The sequence below is a fragment of the Abrus precatorius genome, unplaced genomic scaffold (genome assembly GCF_003935025.1).
Source record: "Abrus precatorius isolate BTA unplaced genomic scaffold, Abrus_2018 Scaffold7, whole genome shotgun sequence".
NCBI lineage: Eukaryota > Viridiplantae > Streptophyta > Magnoliopsida > Fabales > Fabaceae > Abrus > Abrus precatorius.
Genome location: NW_020874417.1, coordinates 36144841 through 36164185, shown reverse-complemented (window position 1 = coordinate 36164185; position 19345 = coordinate 36144841). Strand labels below are relative to the sequence as shown.

The window sequence follows — 19345 nt, the reverse complement described above, 5'->3', positions numbered from 1 at the left end:
ATCAGAAAATGCATTTCGAAGTCACTTGATATCCGTGTTGTGCTGGAAATATATTCAAAATCTAATCTATATACCTTTGACCTGGCAAAAGAGAATATCGTGGATAGCTACGTAAATCTGTGCTTAACCAGATGGATATATCTTTGAAGTGTATATTGTGGAATGGCGGTTGATTTTCCCTTAGAAAACAACAGTTCATTTGGTAGTGGCGAAAATTTCGTGCTTGGACAATAATGAAATCTTGTGTTTTCATAACATTAAACTTTTTAATCAAAATGAACTTTTTCTAACATTGATTAACTTTCATCAAGAATATATTTTGAGGTAAATTATATCTATACTGATTGATTTGACAATTTGATCGGTGTAAGAATCTAACGGAGTAAATTACAGGAACAATTGACCCAAAGGGGGAAGTGTGAGTGCATATTTATAATTTCCTATAAAACACTTGGCCGCTTATCTTCCTATATCCCATCCTTTCCTCTTAGAAGATCCGAGGCCCCATTGCACTAAAATGAAGAAAAACAGGGAGGATTTTTCCTATTGATCTTTAAAAATGAAGAGAAATTTATTCCTATTAGTAAATTCACATCACGACGAGGAGTTGATGCCTATTAATCTTTTTTTTTTTAATTCTAATCAAAGACTACCGAAATCTGAATGCTACATTAAAGATCCACGCTATTACACGGTAAAACACTTAATCTAAATTTTTTTAACAATACTATATTTTCAAAAACTCAATTGAGATCTTTAATTAAGCTAAAATAGTCTCCTTGATCTACGCTTTCAGAAACTATTAGTCTTAATTTATTTTCACCTTAACCATGAATCTATGAAGATGTCTGAAAATCCTAAATGCACGTCGATCAATATTTTCATCCAAACTATACGAATTCTTTTATTTCGCCTTTCTAGTTCCTAGCGTCTCTAAATTTGTTAAAATGACGAGACACATTTCTACAATCTTTCGCATGAAAACACATGATTGCTCATAAAACTTGATTTGTCATCTTAACTATAGGACCAAAAAAAAAAAAAAAAACTTGTCACAAAAATCCAACTATCCCCAACTTCAATTAAATTATACATGTACATCACCAAAACATAGCAAAAACTTGGGTTGTCTGGTTTTCCTCTGACAAATGCATGGCATCTGAATGCGCATAAATATGCAGAATCTCGCCTATCCTTGGGGCTTAGGGTTTGCTCTATCATTTAGGTCTAAAAGCTTGCAAAAATGAAGCACCCATATAATACTTTTTACGATGTCATTTTATTTTGAATTTGCCTATGAACATGGATAAGAAACTCTACATAGGAGAAGCCACCTGCGTTCTTGTCTTCTATCATATATGAGAAGAATAACATTCCTGACAGATTGCAAATAACATAGGTTCAGTTCAAAAATCAAGAACAATGTACACCATAATCATAATCTACAGATTGCTTTCTTCTATTTTGAATACTTCCTAATCTAAACTAGTCTAGAATCATACCAACAGGTTATAAAATGCTTGGCATCAAAGGTTATATAAACCGTTGAGCAGGTTTAAAAAGTCAGGACGAATGCTTGGCATCAAAGATCATAAAATAACGAAACGTTCACTAGTGTGTTTGCATTAAAAAAAAAAAAAAACAGAAAAGCTTGCTTGGTGGTGTGGATGTCTAAATGTTATAGTGAACGCCCTCAAGTTTTGGACACCAAGTACCAAGAAGCAATGCTTTCCAAGAAAACATAGAGCACTGGTTCAAGTGGTAAATATTACTAAAGAGAGTAAGCAACATGTTTAAAGGCTATGCCATTGAAACAATGAACTTCTTCAAAAGACAGGAAGAAAATGAGGATTGGAGAATGAAGCCATGTGGTTTCATGTTCTAAATTAACTTTCATCTGTTCATGCTAAATACTTAATCCAGACAGTATTAAGCAATCAAGTTTAATGCAACCATTCTAAAGCACTGACCTGATGGATCTCCTTTCCTGCAGAGCTTTAACCTGCCAGAGTTGAGAAGATTATTTAAAATTTACATTTCATTAGCTATCAGATCACACGGAAGATTATTCAAGGTATGATATTATTGAAATATGCCATAATGGTCCAAACAATTTGCTTACCTGAGGTAGGAACACCTTTGCCGCCGTATCTCATTTACCACTTCATTTAACTTTTTCGATAGTGGATTGTCTTGTTGCTGCAATACAAACTGATAACATATAATTGTTAACTTCACTTTGCCAGTTCTGAACAATATAGCACTTAAAAAAGTAATATGATTAATAACCATTTTTTTAAGCACTCAAAACGAGTTAGTGTCCTAAAATACACCAGGCAGTATGCTTTAAGGATGATAGAAAATTCCCATGAAAACAACCACTGATGGGGATAGAAATTACCAGAGTAGGAATTTCTTCAACTGTAGCAACACCAAACAGTTTCCGCACAATATCTGGATTCACAGAGTCTCCAACATATATCAAACAATCATGACCATTCTCAAGAAGATATATTCCATCATCACTGATTTGTTCACTAGAAAGAGGAAGGAAGGGAGGAATGACAGATTCTTCATCTTCCTGAAATTTATAAAAATCTATTAGTGTTTAAAGAAGTAAAATAAACATGAGATCAGGGGCAGACACTTGTGTAAGACACAAAATGACTATGTCAAAAAATAACCATTTAACCCTTGTCATTGCCTAGATTATTATGCTCACAAAAATTCATATGGTACATCTGTGCATATCAAGTTCTGATTAAGCAACAGATAATATGCAATTGAAAAAAATGTTTCATATTGAAAATCATAATTTTTAACATGATTAATAAATATACCTTTGAGTCAAGATCATGGATAGCCACCATTCTCGGATATACAAGTGGTATTGCCAACGGAGCAGAGATAGAGGACACATAGTTTATCCAAAATGACCGTTCATCTATCTTTCCCTCTGTTCGCAACCCTGTACTCTTAGTTAATGCTGAAAGAGAAATGAATAATGAAATTAGCATCCACTTGTAGAAGGCTTCTTAAGGAGATCATATCATCAAAATTTAGAACATAATTAATCTAGTTGACCATTGACAAATCAAACAAATGTATATCTGCTTTGACAAAACCCTATTTCAAAACAGCAGGACTGGCATAAATGCGAAATCAATGGCCGTTTTAAAGCATTATCCAATAAAATGCAGGAAAATTTCTTCTAAATGGTATCTTTTAATTTTAAGAATTTTGATCATGTTAGTGGCATATCAATGTAGGAGTGGAACAGTAAAAATGAACAAATAAAAAGAATAGAAAATTGATTAAAGATGTTCTGTCTGGTATGCTAGGTAGAATGTAACAAATAAATAAACTATGTCAAATAATTAATATCTTTAGTTTCACAGCACTGTTCATCAGAAATAGTTTGCAATGCCTGAAAAATTCATACCTAGGGTATAAAGGGGTAAAAGCTTTAATGCCTCCGGTAGAATAAGTTGTCCAGATGAAGATACCGTAGCACAAAATTTACGGTATGAAAACAGTGCGTTGATGCAAAGATTTGTAACTTGTTCCCGAACAAGTGGGAGTGGTTTTGAAGGAATCTCACTAGCAGCTACAGAAAAAAAGGGTGTTAGAATTATTCTACTCAAAACTTATATCTGTAAACACATTCTAAAATATAACGGGTATGACAGTATCAGGGAAATGTTTACAATATATAAAGCAAACAAATTCAATATAAAGCTGTTAACAGTCAATATCAGGCAGCCTTAAATGTCAAAAACAGAATAACCCAATGGCAATGCACATCAACAATAAATGATATACCTTGCTTCAAGAAACAGCAAAATTGAGTATCCAAGTCAGCTGCACGGAACAGATTACTGAGCATACTGGTGACAGGCAGAGACAAGGTTATGACACGTATTCTCCTTTGGCCATATACGGTTGTGTAAAGAAGAGCACACTGAATAATGGAAAAGGAATATATAATCAGAACCAAATAAGCAGAACATATTCACCCACAGAGACTAAAGTTTCCAAGAGTAGTACAAGGTGATCTGCAGATCATAGAGACCCTTGGCATAAAGTAGAGCAGTAAAGTTCTCAAATACCTGAAATGCGCATTCTGATCCATCCTGTAACTTATCATCATGTTTCAAAGTCACCATGAAAGTTTTGTCACAGTCAATCTGCAAAAAAGAGAAAGAAGGACACTGGTTAATCATACGAAAGTATGCTTTAAGGATTCTACTTTTGGTCAATATGAGAATGATGTTATACCACTTGTAAGTAAATAAACAGATAGACATCATATCAGATCTTATTTATATCTATTGCTAGGAAACTAATCCAGCCATATCACCCTTCCCACCTCTTTATTTGTTTCCAAGCAAGTTGATTGCAAATAAAATAATTCTCATACATTAAAATCAACTAATAAGATGAATTTTAATTGTTTTATTTTCTTATTTTCTTCTCCTCCAAATATTTCTGCATAAGCTTATCCAAACTGGGTCTATATCTCTTTGTTATGCCATAGAGTTAGTGATCATATTGATTGCATCTACCCAGTATACAAAGAGCTTGTGCAATTACAGATCACTTGTACAAACCCAAATTTTAGAAGCCTTGTTCCAAAGAGGATTATGCCCGAGTTTAAACAATACTTTAACTATATCTCAATTATCATTTATCGTATATCAACACATCAGTCACATTATACAATATAAACTGCAAACAGATCTCAATATCATTTAACCATCAATGTTTTCATGCACAATCTCACAGCTTATAGTCGCATATATACACAGATTCTTAAAAAATATACAGACCCCAGGTAGGTCGACATCAGTTGGGATGCGTTTACAGAAGTTGCCATAGTATTCCTGTACTTGGATACCCTGACCAAAAAAAAAAAAAAGAGAAATGAAAAATGAAAAATGAAAAATTGTAGAGCTGATATATTCCATGACAAGGTAGCAAAGAAAGTAAGACAAACAAACTACCTGACTGCACCTCACACGCATTACAGCCTCAAAACCTTGTGGCCTAGTGATATTCCATCTAAGATCGTTGTAAAGTTTTGCAGGATCAGAAAGAGCTGAGAATGGGTAATAGTAATAGACCTGGAAAAAGGTGAGAAGTTACTTCTATAACTAAAATGTTTTATGAAAAAAGACAATATAAATGCAGTAAGTGCAATAGATTAAAACATGCATTTTTAATTGCTAATAAATATAAAATTTCAAAAAATATATAATTAATTTCTCATGATGTAACTTTTGACTAATGAAAAATCATGGAAGCCTTAACAAAGACAGACCATTGCAAAACCGTTCAATATTATAGTTGATGCTGCCTCTATCGTCAGATACAGCAATCGGTAGTTATTATATATTTATGATATGCTTTTCAATTACTTCCCCCCTTTAACCCCATTTCCTTCCCATTTAAACTTTCCAGCATGTGGCTGAAAGTGTTTCCAGCATTTTCAGAAAGAAAGATTTATAAAAGTAGAATAGATTAAAAGTAACATTTATTTTTTCATCATTACACCAAAGATCAGATCAATGTAAGAGAAAACATTGACCAAAGATGATTCACATTTAGCATAAAATGCAATGAAGGCTGACAATTTAATCATTTACTTACACAATAGAGCCATAAAAAATTCATGTATACCTGTCCACCAGTAGTTCGTGGGATGACAGACATGGAAGCAATGTCTACATAAGTCTGAGTAGTCACAAATACATCAACACAAACCTGCAGAATTACAAAATAATTATATACTTAACCGATCCATTTCAGGCTGACAATCAAACAAACTCACAAGAAAAATCAACAAGTAACTTCAACCAGACATAAAAGTAATGCCTAAATCCCAAGTAAGAGTACTTCAGATTGACCTGATACTCAGCAAATTCAACGGCCAGTTCCTTGAATACTTTATCTGCTGGTTGAAGTAATTTATGGGCTTCCTGAAATTCAACAAGAATGGGATTTCATTGAAGCATGTGCAAAAACTATCTGTACCAGACTGTTAAGAGGTAGAACAGATAAAACAATGCAGAGTATCAGACGAATCATGGATAATTTTAGTATATTATGCACCTGAATATTTTACATATTTTTCTAATATAAAACAAATGTCAATATTACATCAACGAAAGTTGGTCTCCTTTCCATTTCCATCACTAGATACCATTGGACTTGCAAATATGTGAAAATAACCTCATGTCACCATCTATCAAGCTTTAGCTTATAATAACGGCATAAAAATAACAAATTGATATATTTTCTATAACAAAGAAAACAATATAGCAATTCAATGACAAAATTGAGATGATTACCTTATCACCTGCAGAGATGTTTGTTCTACCTTCAGCCTCCCGTGCAGATAGTGCACAAATGCCTAAAGATGGCAAGACTGAAACAATAGAATAAAATCATAAGAAACACCAAACATACTCGATGATGAAGCAAACAATATAACACAGACACGGTCTCACAGAAAATAAGGGAATAAAGAAGTGGACTAGGATAAAAACAAAATGATGACAAGAAACTGAACAAAAAATTAAAGGAAAAGACCCAACCAAACATACAAATGAAGATCTAACCCCCAAGGCCAAACAAAAATAATTCCAACAAAATTATAATTCTAATAATACATTCTTTAATTTGTTTCAGGGCATGTTAAAAAATTTAATTGCATAAATGATTAATCGCAGGACCAATTATTACTTTTGCAACAGTACGCTTTAGGGAGCATTTGGAAGAGTTTATGAAAATAATTTATGACTACCATAAGTTCTTTTTAGATTATTTTGATAAGTTACTTGATATAGCTTATTAAAATAAGTTATTTTCAATTTATTCCAATAAGTTTTATGGTCAAATTTGTGGTATATCCCCTAATGTAGTAAGAGCTTATTGAATAAGCACTTAATTAAGGTGTATACTCATGTATCCTTAAAGACAACAAAAACTTTGGATTAAGTTAATGGTGTTTACTAAAGACTTCTTTCATGCTGCGTCAACAAACCAAGTTAATTCTTTTATTTATTAATTTTTTGTCATTATACTGTTATTGAAATGCAACTTTTTTTTAAAGAAAAGACATTTTCTTTCATTTCAACCTTAAATTGCATTACAAGAGAATTTTGCCTTTCTGAATAATTGTCACTTTTTAATTTAGATGCTTCCCTTAGTCAAGCTACATAATTCCAAAAAAGAGGAAAAGGAATTGGTCATGTAACAAATGTGGAAGATGAATTCTTTCAAACATGAAAATTAACTTAACATGAATTCTGATATCCCAACCATCATGACCAACTTGGGATGTTCATAGCAGCAAATATGCAATAGAAACATCATTTAGTTAGCAAATATACAACCTGAGAAGCTCACCTGACTGGAAGACCATCAGCTTCCCTCCAGTGTCCTTCATGGCAAGGAAAGCTGCCTAGAAAAAGAAACAACAGTATAAGCGTTCACATATTTTTCAAATACACATTTTGATTTGTCTTGAATAGAGGAACATGAGTCAAGTTGTCAAACTTAGTGAGAAGACAGTAAAAATAATGGTAAATGACAAAAATATCCTATTAGGAATCCCTTGGTTACTAATACGTGCACAAGAGAATTAGGAAGGGTAATATGAGAACAGAGAACCAAAGCATTGAATACAATGTAAAGGGCAAAAGAGAGATTTGGGATTTGGGGTGTAACAGCTTTGCTTACATGGTAAGGGGTGTGGGAACTGGTAAGCAAGGAGAAAATGATTAGGAACAAAGTTACATGATGGGAGGAATCTACTTATTGAGTGTTAGTTTTATGGCCTTAGGGCAAGAAGGAAGCAGAGCAGTAGAAGAGTCTGCAACCACTTTCATTTCTATTCTTGTTTTGCTTCCGTTTTTTAGGGATAACAGAGAACTGTCACTGCTGTAAGAAGTTTATTCTCCATATTTTCTTAAATAAATTCAATATAACATACTTGCATTCACAAGATAAGAAGAATGACATTAGAAGAAAAGTAATAGATAGGCAAAGGATAAAATGTTAAGACAGAAGGGTAATTGCTTGGAAGAATAAAGGTAAGACAGAGTAGTTAGTTCAGACAGTTAAAACAGTTAGTTTAGTTATAGGGGACTTAGTTAAATAACAATGGGGAAGTAAGGGGATTCATTCAGATTTCACGGAATTATATTTGAGAGCAAGTTCACAGTTGCAAAAGGAGAAACCCTTTGAGAAGGGGAAGTCCTTGGGAGATATCTCTCTCCCTGACAAGTTCACTATTCAGTTCGTTTCAATCAAAATCAAGCAATAAAACAAGTTTTTTCTTTCGTTTCCAAGGTAGATTCCTAACAATAAGCCATCCCTATAGACCCCAAACAGAACCCATGCAAAAATAAATAAAATAACAAAACCTTTCAACTTCCATGCATACTACAACAAAGATGCCCTATGAAACTTAAAATGTTACATAGCATAAAGACAACCAACCTACAACAAGGAACATTGACGGCAGGTTTAAATAAAACTTCATAAATGTACCAAGGAAGATATGCAGAAGCAAGTTAAAGAGTTCAATTTACTCCTTTACTATCCTTCCCTTCCTTTTGATATCATATAAATGTATTCATTAAGGATTCAAAGGAGCCTTTGGATATATGAATATAAAGAAAATCTAAAAAGCAAGAAATTATGTTAACATAAAACAAAATATATTGATCCCATCTCTACAACCATCTTGGCAAATAAAAAATAAAGATAATTATAACTTGAAACCAAAATGAATACCTTGATAGCCGCACCAAAGGCTGATTCAGAGGTTCTATTATTTTGGAACATGGTAGGAATGCTTTCCAGAAGTAATTCTAAGTGTTGACGGCACTAACCATGAAAGAGCAAACCAATTAGTGAAGTATTTGAAACTATTTTATCTACCAAACTCCTCAAGCAGGAAAGTATTTGAAACTAACCTCAGATAATGGAACAATTACATCGGTTTGCAAAGGAGTATAAACATCTTGGACATCAGGAACAATGAGCATCAGCGGCTGCAAGTTTTAAATTTCAAAATCAGCCTAAGAATCAATTACTTAAAACTGTAAAATGCAAATAGCTAGTCAATATCACATAAATAGTATATATTTTCTAGTAAAAAAATATAATTAATTAAGCTGAATGAAAACAAGAACATTCAACTAAATCTTCCAAAACGAAAATTCAGAATGTTTAGTTGTGTATGTGCTACCTGCTGCAATGCACGTTTCAGGTTGTAGAAATGAATTGTCGAGTCAAAAGTTGCAACTCCCACCTTTGTGCGAGGACCCTCCTGTAGCAATAAGACCAAAAAAAATAGTTATTATGTGTATGTCAAATAAAATGAAGAATTTGCAAGAATCTCTGGTTACAACACATAAAATTTAAAAAAGAAAAACCCCATAGCCTCCTTATAGAAATTCAGTAAGATACTGACCACAAACAGAACAGAGGTTACCCAATATATATATATAAATATTATCATTTCAATATTCTTAATCTCCCAAATCTCCTATTTTATTTTCTTGGGGGTTAAATAGGTTGAATTCATTAACGTGTTTATCCACTAAGTAACTGGGCGATTGATACAATGTGCTGTCTCTTAAAACCATTAATATTAGTTTGACTAATTAAATGAGAAAGGATAAAACAAAGATTTGACATACACGCACGCACAAGTAAAAAGGGACATACAAACTTCCAGTATTAACTGTGTGTTGCCATATATCTTCATCAGATATACGCCCCACAAATTCACTTAATAAAAGGCCAAAAGACAAATAGCTCATACAATAAGATAATGCATCACTAAATGAACAGCTATGCTATTATACTTAAGTGTAAGGACCTTCATAGTGGGAAATTGATTTCTAATATCACCCCATTCAATTCAAACAATTCATTACTTTATATTTCATCATTTGTTTTGAGGCAGGGGGAGAAAGGAGGGGAGAATCTTAAAGATTTTATATTTTGATATTTACAGAGTATAATGAAGTAATGAGTTTCAGTCCAATGAAACAAAAGAAAATTTGGAAAACAATAAATCATATATAAATGGTTGACAAGTTGTCCACAGTTAGAACTCACAGGAAGGTCTGAAATAACTTGACTTATGGCACTGCATGCTGCAGCTGTAGCACCAGTTTGAACAGCATTCATGGATACATCAATGAGAAAGAAGTATACGGCAGGCATTGGCTCACGGACCTATAGAAAATAGTGAATTGCACATCTGTCATCGCTGACACTCAAGAGTGAAGAAACAGGAATGGGAGAAAAGAAAAAGTTATTCCAGACTGATGCATAAACTGCTTACTTCATATATCAGCTTACAAGACTAAAATATGAGCAAACAGGCATTTATAAACAGGCAGCAACAGCATAAAAAATGAATAAGCATAAAGAAAAAAATTGTCTTAATATTTTATGTAGTGCTGATATTGGGACTGAGTAATATTCTATAAACTATATTGCAAAAATACAATTGCTCGAGAATTATTATGTCTAGTAAGCTGGTATCTGTTAATTTCAGAATTTCAAGCTAGGGACATTTTTTATAAATTGAAATACTGGATGATTAATTTTAATGCTTCCATTTGGGCTTTTAGGCTGTTCAGATGTATATTTCAACAAATATTGCACATGCAGAATATTTAAATTGAATATTCTTCCGGTGATGAACAGCCAATAAAAGAAATACACAAAAAATCCTTCTTCATAGGGCCATGCATATTTTACAAATAAACTAACCATGAATTCTTTTGTAGCAACAAACTCAACCGTTCCTCTACATAGCTCAGGCCTTTCATCAGCATCTCTACGCCGACCATCTGGACCTAAATTGCAGTGGTAGTCCCGTGGTGTTTCATCACTAAATCCTGTAAAACAGATATATAGTAACAATTAAGTGTTTGATCCCATCACAAAAAGACAAAAAGCAAAACATTGAATAACACTCTCATAAAGAAGCCAGAATGATAAGAAAAATGATGAGGACTTATAAGTGAGCTGGCTGAAAATGTTTGGAAAAAAGCAAATGGTCAATCAGAGCTACTTCCCATCTTAATGACACATTACAGGTTCACATGCAACATAACGCTTTTTACCCTGAGATGTTATGTGTGCATGATCAAAATCAGCTCTTCATTTGTTCTTACGTTGTTCTTCTGTAGGGACAAAGGATTTGTTCAGCCCTTTCGGTGAATGCTGGATCTAAGTCCTTTGATCAAATTTTGGTGACTAGTTTTAGAGGTTTTGGTAGAAAAGGCTAAATGCCGAAATACTTTTGGTAGCTTGCAATATATGCTATTATTTAATGACATTTCATTTCTCAGCAATTGATTCTAATTGGAGTAGGCAGTTGACATCCCATTGGAGTAAGGCACATGCTCTTTTTAAAGGGTTGGGCAGCTTTGCTCCATTGATGTTTTCTCTTTTTCTTTCTTGTATTATATTCCATTTTTTTTCTAAGGAGGACCCACCCCCCATCCCATTTCATGCACTTTCTTCTCTTGGTCTTGATGAACTTCTTTAATAAAAAAGAAAAATGGCAGTTCACATAAGCAACAGTAATCAGACCAAGGTAGTTAAATAGGGATTCAAGTTATGAATCGTAAGACCTATTTTTTGAATCGTGCATCGAATCATATCTTGAATCGTAATATTCAAGATCAATAATTTAAAATATAAAAAATATAAATATAAGAGTATTGTAACATAAAGAAACATCAAAACATCTAATATATTAACATTTTGAAGTCAAATAATATGTACCTAACAAAAAGATGAGAAAACAAAAATAAAATAGGAACTGTTGCAATGGCACAGGGGACCACCAAAAATCTTGAAAAGGGAAGCAGTGAACAAATGCTGGAAAATCTGATATTTCCGATGAACAGAAAAGCAGAAGAAACACCAAAAAAGATGATTTTTTCAGCGAAATGGAGCAGGTAAGCCTCCGGACTAGCTGATTTTTCCGGCAAAATGGAATGGGTGCACCAATGAGAATGGGAGAAACTGCTACGCAAGGTCAGACTTTTTGCGGAGAAAAGAGAGGGTGAGGAAGATGAAATTAACACATGTTTTATAAGGGTAAATGACCTTTTTACCCTTAAAAAATAATCCAAATGGTGCGTTTTATAAAAAATAAAATAGGGTTTCTTTCTTCCCCCAAATCACCAAATCATGAACATCTCCCTGTTTTGGCTGCAAACACCCGCACCTCTCCGATTCGAGCGCTACCTGATTTGCAGAGGAATCGTGTGCTGCCATCCAGATTTACGATTTAGCCCGATACGTACAATTCAAACAATTATTATGGCAACAATTCAAATGTTAAATCGATTCTGCCATTGGATTCGAATCCCTAGGCTACAGAATCAAATCGAATTGTTAGTATCGTATCGTAAATCTTACGATACTAACTACACTGAATAACTAGTGCATCAAATTCATAAACTTGCGATACAAGTAACGATTATCAACCAACCACTGATAAACTTTGCCAGGCAAAACAAAATAAAGCTTCCTAATTCTCCTTTCTTCATTCTAAGAAGCAACATTAAAAATTATTTCCCCACACCATTGGTACCTTCCATCATATATGATATATATAACAAACAACATTAGGATGAACAACTGTATAGCAGATGTTATTAGTACTAACCACACAAGTTGCAGATGAAACGCCTTCCCTGATCAATGAATTTCATGAAGGGATTTATGTAAGCCTTGCAACGTGAACATCGGACAGGACCACCCTCCCCAAAATCAACAACCTATAACAAAGAGTGAACTTAACAAACATTACAACATTGTTGCATTCACCACTACAGCTAGACAAAAAAAATTCAAGACAGAAGTAACGAGCTCAACCACAGTCACTGATCTTGTTAGTATAAAGTTTAAACAGTTGAAAAAATCTTATCAAAACAACATCAACCAAGTTGTATCCCACTAGGTGAGGTATTATTCAAAAGAAGAGAAATATTTTTTCTAACATTCCCTAAGAATATGTTTGGGAGTTGAGTTTTGAAGGAGAGAGAAAGGGAGACCAAATATTTTATTTTTAAATTAAGAGTTCAACAATGTTTAAAATAAGTAAATAAAAGATTAAGACAATAAGCTTTTTCTAATTTATCATTTATTTTAAAAAATTATGAAATTAGAGAATATTTATTAGAAATAAAAAAAATATATCTTCCTCCAAAACTCAACTCCTAAACATACCCTAAGAAAATACTAGCAAATACAAGAAACAGAAACAAAGAAATCCAAAGGCTGTTTGTTCACGAACCCTTGAAATAGATGGGTTTTCCCCCCAAGCAGATAGATATGTCACAAATAGCTAGCAGGCTATCAAACATTCGACAAAGATAAAGCAGAGTCCTAGAATGTTTTTGGTTCTACATTTACACTTTTTCCAATGCATCTTTAATGGAGATGCAACAATATGTTGTTGTGGAACAAAACATACATTTGGATGGTTTCAAACTGAAAAACAAATACACATCTAACTTTTCATTTACTAACAGGCTACATAGTAGTAATAATAATAATAATAATAAAAGCTAATCTAGCACTTCAGATAAGAATAAACATGGAAAAGAAACATCTACGACTAGCACTTCAATAAAGAAAAATGGCAGATGCAGAAACTTCAGTCAGTACTTGAATGGGCTCCTCAGATGGGTGTGGAAGGGCCAAAGGTTGGACTAGCATAGCCAACTGCATTCCTGATGTTGCCAAAAGATCAGCAGTGACAGGAATCTGTTTCATTCAACAAAAAGAACAAAGCAAATGATAGAAAATCAATATGAAATGACAGAAACAACCAAATCTTCAAATTTAAGTAACCAAACTCAGAAAATTACTCCAAGACTAAATTTGCTTCAAATAAAAGTAAAAGTTATTGGAAAGAAAAGAACACAGAACACAGAACGGGGGAATACCATCTTCTAAAGAAAAATTAATCAGAATAAAGAAACCTCTTTCAAGAGCCAAAGCATAAACACACATGAAAACAACAAACCCCTTTATGCAACCGCAAAGGCTCCCATCTAGCAAGGTCTAGGGAAGGTGGATGTTTATCACCTTATCCCCACAAGCAGAGAGGCTATTTCAAAGATTTAACCCTGACTTCCCAGTCACAAGGAAGCAACATTATTGCTCCTCAATACAAACAAGTGATAGTAGTGATTAATCCTTTCATTTCTCAAGACCTTATTCAAAGCTAAAAAAATACAGCAGATGTTAGACATGACCTGATTGATTGTGCACTTCATGTAACGTGGACTGCAATTCCCTGTATCTCTTACAATGTAATCACTTGTAGCAGACTGGACAAAAATTAAAAAAAAATAAAAAATTAATGCAATGTATATGACTTCCCAGGAAACATAAGGCATGGCATTTGCTATGATTGCTATGAAACTACAGATTTTTTTTCTCAAAAAGAAGGTAATACAAAAGGAAAAAGATAATAATGGAGAAAAACAAAGTTATAACAAATAATAACAAAGACTGAGAACATGAAAGAAAAGACATGTATCTATAATTTGCAGGTGATTTACCGGAGGAATGGTTGCCTGGTTGCTTTGACGAGTTTCATGCAAGATCACTGAGGAACCTGGAGTAGGCCTTGGAATTTGATTCGGATCAATTTTAGAAGGCCCTGCCATAGGGGCTCCGGTTTGACCAACAGCGGGTGAAATAGTTGTAGTCATAGATTGATTTGGCAGTGGTGGTGGCATGCCAAACATCCGAGGAGCCTGTGAAGAACCAGGAACTGTAGGAGGGGGTGCTACCTATATAATTTCCAGTATTCAGAATCCAGACTAATCTTCAAAAGATGAATAAATGCATATAGGGCATATTACAACTGTTTGAGTACTAGATATGGTAAGACATTCAAGAATATTCAAAAAGCAAACACTAACAATTATACACATGAGATGTTAACCACCGCCAAATGCCTATTCAGTCATCTAAATATCCACAATAACAAAACACTAATTCTCAAAATTCATGTGACAATTAGTTCATTATAGATTAACATACTTAGTGTCTTGACACCAATGACCAATGTAGCAGAATGATGACTGCTTAATCATAGCTTCTCATTTTTTAGATTAAGGTATATATTTTTCAGAAACCATCATACCAATCCCTTGCAGAAGGCATATAAAAAGCAATGTCACACAACAGAATGAGCATGCTGAATTATGTTTGTGCTTTTAAACTAAGATATTATGCAAAAGCAGAAAAGTTGTATAATCATAAGTGCTTACTGTAACCATTCACAAACACTGAACATGCTGGAAATTGAAAATAACCCAAAAAGAAGACTAGGTATGAACCAAAGAAATAAGATGACAAAAAACTGTGAAGTACAAACACTACTCCTGTTTGAATAATCACAGTGCTGGACACATTTCCAACACCAACACCTGTCCAACACATGTTGGGAACTCATTATTAGGTGCCCAATTAAAAGCTTATTTTTCATCAGTTCAAAACTTGAGCCAACACCTCTCTCTGAATCAATGTTGTTAAAATCGCAATTAAAATCACAAGATCACACAATTTTACGAACCTAAACCTCCCTCGCAATCTTGATTGGAACTGGGATCACAAATCTATAAGATCGGTTGAGATCCCGATCTTTTTCCATAGGATCGTAGGATCGGCGATCTAATCCGATCCTGGGCGCGGCTTTCTTGATCAGATTCTGGCCTTGGATTTCTGGGTTGGGCTTTTGTGGGGTCGGGTTTTTCTGACCCAGTTTTTAAAAATAGTTCTAGGGTAATTTTTTTCCCAATTTTTTCCCATTCATTCATCTTCTCTCTTTCGTACGACCCATTCTCTCATCTTCTCCCTTGCAACCCATTCTCTGAACTTCTCTCTTTGGTGTGACACAGTTTCTCATCTTCTCTCTTCCGTGCGGCCCAGGTTGGTCTAGTAGGTCGCTGTTTGTTGGTGGTTGGTGCTTGCTGTTCTGGTTTGCTATTGGTTTTGTGTTGGTCGCTATTTGCTGTTCTGATTTGCTCTTCCTATTGGTTTTGTGTTGATTGGTGTTTGCTGGTTCGCTGCTCTATTTCACAATTTTCTGTGGGTGTGGCTAGTTCTATTTAGGTGAGTCTCTCTAAGTTCTGTCATGGCAAGCTCAAAATTAAGCAATAGAATCAAGGGAAGAAAGAGCCTAATTTTAACATTGAGGATGTTGCTTCTGATGATGACTGGATTGTAGAGGAGGATAATGAACTAATATCAGATATGGATTTAGATGAGAGCTTGATTTAAAATGGAGAAGCAAGTAGTGGTATTGGTAGTGCAAGTGCACCTATGGATGATGATTTGGACCCTCCATCTACTGATGATGATGAACAGGCTAATATAGATGATATTAATAAAGATGATTATTTATGCCTATTTAGAAGATGATTATCCTAATTGAAGCTTGCAAAATTTATTGTAATAGATTAGTACTAGTTTGATTAATTATGTGTTATATTAAATCTAGAATCTATGACTTTTAAGTTATGTGATTTAGATGTTAATTTCCTTATGTATGTTATTTTTTATGCTTATATATATGTTTAAGTATAGTTTTATATGTTTTGTAAGATCTTACGATCTATTTATGATCCCACGATTTACAATTTTTGATCCTCTCCCGATCTTGACAACATTGCTATGAATGGACACATGCTAGCATTATTATTAAAAAAAAATTAACTTCTAGAAAAGTCAGTTTAAAGTAATATATATATATATATATAAAATGTCTCTCACTCCTTTATGACGCTCTCTATAAAAACAAAAGGTGAATATACAAATATTGAGTATCAATTTAGAACTTTTTTAACTTTTGTACACCTCGTTATATACTGGGGATCTTAATGTCATATATTTTGTACATGAGACATATCTGAGTGTCCATGTTGTGTCCAAGTCTGTACTTCATAGGCAGAAAGAGCTTCAAAGGTTCCATTTTTTTCAGTTATATTATATGCAAGATATGTGCAAAATCATGTATCTACTCTAATAAGAGAATATATTGTCCAATGTTTTTTATCTTCATTTGGGAAAAAATAGATGATCACATAGATGCAATTTTACATGGTACCGAAGGCCTTATTTAATACTCCATAATTAAAATGGCCTTTTGTTAAAATTAGGAGCAGGATCTATAAATATAAACTGATCCGTTAATTGGATCACAATATGCTCAGGATAATCTCAATGATTTTAATATGTATACTTTAAGTTTTATGATTTTCAGGGTGTATTAAATATTCCATGCCTGTTCATAACCTATTTTAAAGTATGTTTCCAACACAATTATGATAAAAATGTTCTACTTATAAAGATTCCTAATTTTAAAACCAACTAACATATTTCAATGAACTGTCTCTATTGACACATGAATTATAGAAATACAATTTAAAATTTCAATTCTCTGACCAGACATAAGAAACTTTTCATCTCCTCTGAAGCCTTTTCAACCAATTAACAAACAATACCATTGCTATAGTATCCACAAATTTGCTGATTAATGCATACACATAATGCCCCCGTTTATAAACACACAAATCCATACAAACTTAGTCATTTTTCCTGCTTGGCATAGAAGACATAATAAAAAAACTATTATTTTAACATATGGTTAAGCTATATGACCATGCAGTCACCAAAATTATTTTCTTTTAAACATACAAAAAAAGTCTATCCCTCATACACATTGTTAATAGAGCAGGCTACATTTTTTCTATCACTCATTCAGCAAAATATTGTAGCCAAGTTTTGGCTAAAAAGACACTCAAAAACAATAAAGTTCGTATATAGAGAAGAGCTACCTGCTGGGATTGCATCTGCCAAGAAGGTGCTCCAAAAGGTGAACTTGGAGGCTGCATTATTCCTTGAGATGCCATGGGATATGGGGGCTGAGATTGAATAGCTGGGCCTGGAGGAGTTCTCATTGTTGGAGGTCCAACCAGTGGTTGTGGGACACTGCCTACTGGAAAGCGCTGGGGACCTGGCCCAGCCCCAGCAGAAAATACAGGCGGTCCATTATTCATCAAATTACTGGATGCACTTGTAGGGGGCATGACCGGGGGCGCACTCATTGGTGGCGGAGTAAAAGGACTTGGAGTTGGACTTGGGCCTGCACGAGCACCTAGAGTCGGGGGAGGTGCCATAAGGGGACGGATTGGTGGAGATCCGCCAGAGGGAGGAACCACAGAAACTGGAGCTGCAACACTACCCATGGATGCTGAAAGAGAACTAGGAGGGGGTCTTGACACAAAAGCTGGAGGTTGACCAGGAGGTGGCCCAGTAGGCCTTCCAGTGGCAATATTTGGTGGCAATGTAGATAATGGTGGTCCAGTAGGAGGTCCTGCAGGCCTCACCAATGCTCCAGGAGGTGGACCAGGTCGCGAAAATGGAGGTGCGGAACCAGGGATCCCCGGCATAGGGGCCGAAGAAGGAAAAGACGGTGGTTGACCAAAGGGCGGAGGTCTAGAAACAGGATTTGATGTCATGGGAGGCCGGTTAAGATTCAAATTGTGCATATTATCAGCCAATGCATCGGGAGTACCCCTAATATTGGGGATGTAATTAGGGGGAGGTGCTTGGGGAGCGCTACTACCGGGTCTAGGTGCCCCTGGAGGCACAGGAGCAGCCATTGCTGAATCAAATCAAATCCAAGGTCCAACCTCTAATAATCCCCGTTCAGCTTCACCGGATTATCTAACTGGTAACCAAAAAATAAAGATCCAAATCTACAACAAAAAAATTGAAAATCAATGCAATATTCCAGCAAAATTGAAAAGAGAAATCAAGGAGAAAAACATGATACAAGAAATCGATATTATCAAATCGGAAAGGGAAATGCAACGAAGAAAAGAGATATGAGAAAACCTGATATGAGATCGCCCGAATTTGCAAAATTTGGACCGAAAAGAACTTAGATCGGAGAAAGGGGGTTTTAGAGAGTGGTGCGCGAAGAAAAGCTTATTATATCACTGCCTATTGTTTCTTCGGTCATTTGTAACTGTTTAAGGGCCTTTTGGTTCGGGTTATTTCCAAATTCCAAACCTGCGCAATCAAAATGTCCGGGTCCTGGGTCCTGGGTCCTGGGTCCTGGGTCCATATAAGTTTCTTGGATTTCTAAATATTCAGTATATTCATGTCTGAAACAAAAAAACCGTATATTCATTAATTATATTTAGGTTAAATTATTGAATTATGTTTTCATTAAACTTGTGTTAGCCTAATTTCACTCAGGTGTCTGATG

At 34.5% G+C, this 19345-nt stretch overlaps 1 protein-coding gene across 2 annotated transcripts; it reads right to left on the bottom strand.

Annotated features, from left to right (window-relative positions):
• Positions 1-976: 976 nt before the first annotated feature.
• Positions 977-19095, bottom strand: LOC113873842 (protein transport protein Sec24-like At4g32640). Of its 2 annotated transcripts, none has more exons than XM_027512184.1 (25): positions 18970-19095; positions 17907-18830; positions 14622-14855; positions 14313-14387; positions 13720-13818; positions 12716-12827; positions 10801-10928; positions 10138-10257; positions 9260-9340; positions 8985-9062; positions 8803-8895; positions 7411-7465; positions 6351-6427; positions 5907-5978; positions 5680-5763; positions 5004-5123; positions 4830-4898; positions 4110-4187; positions 3823-3961; positions 3443-3607; positions 2841-2986; positions 2402-2581; positions 2123-2211; positions 1971-2002; positions 977-1376 (listed from the first exon to the last, which is right to left on the bottom strand). In XM_027512184.1, the coding sequence occupies exons 2-25, from the start codon at positions 18732-18734 to the stop codon at positions 1267-1269; spliced, it is 3264 nt and encodes a 1087-aa protein (XP_027367985.1). In that variant the 5' UTR covers positions 18735-18830; positions 18970-19095; the 3' UTR covers positions 977-1266. The 2 variants fall into 2 exon arrangements, with proteins under 2 accessions (XP_027367985.1, XP_027367987.1); XM_027512186.1 differs by having other exon boundaries at positions 1000-1376; positions 2123-2199; positions 18970-19070.
• Between the last annotated feature and the right edge of the window lie 250 nt (positions 19096-19345).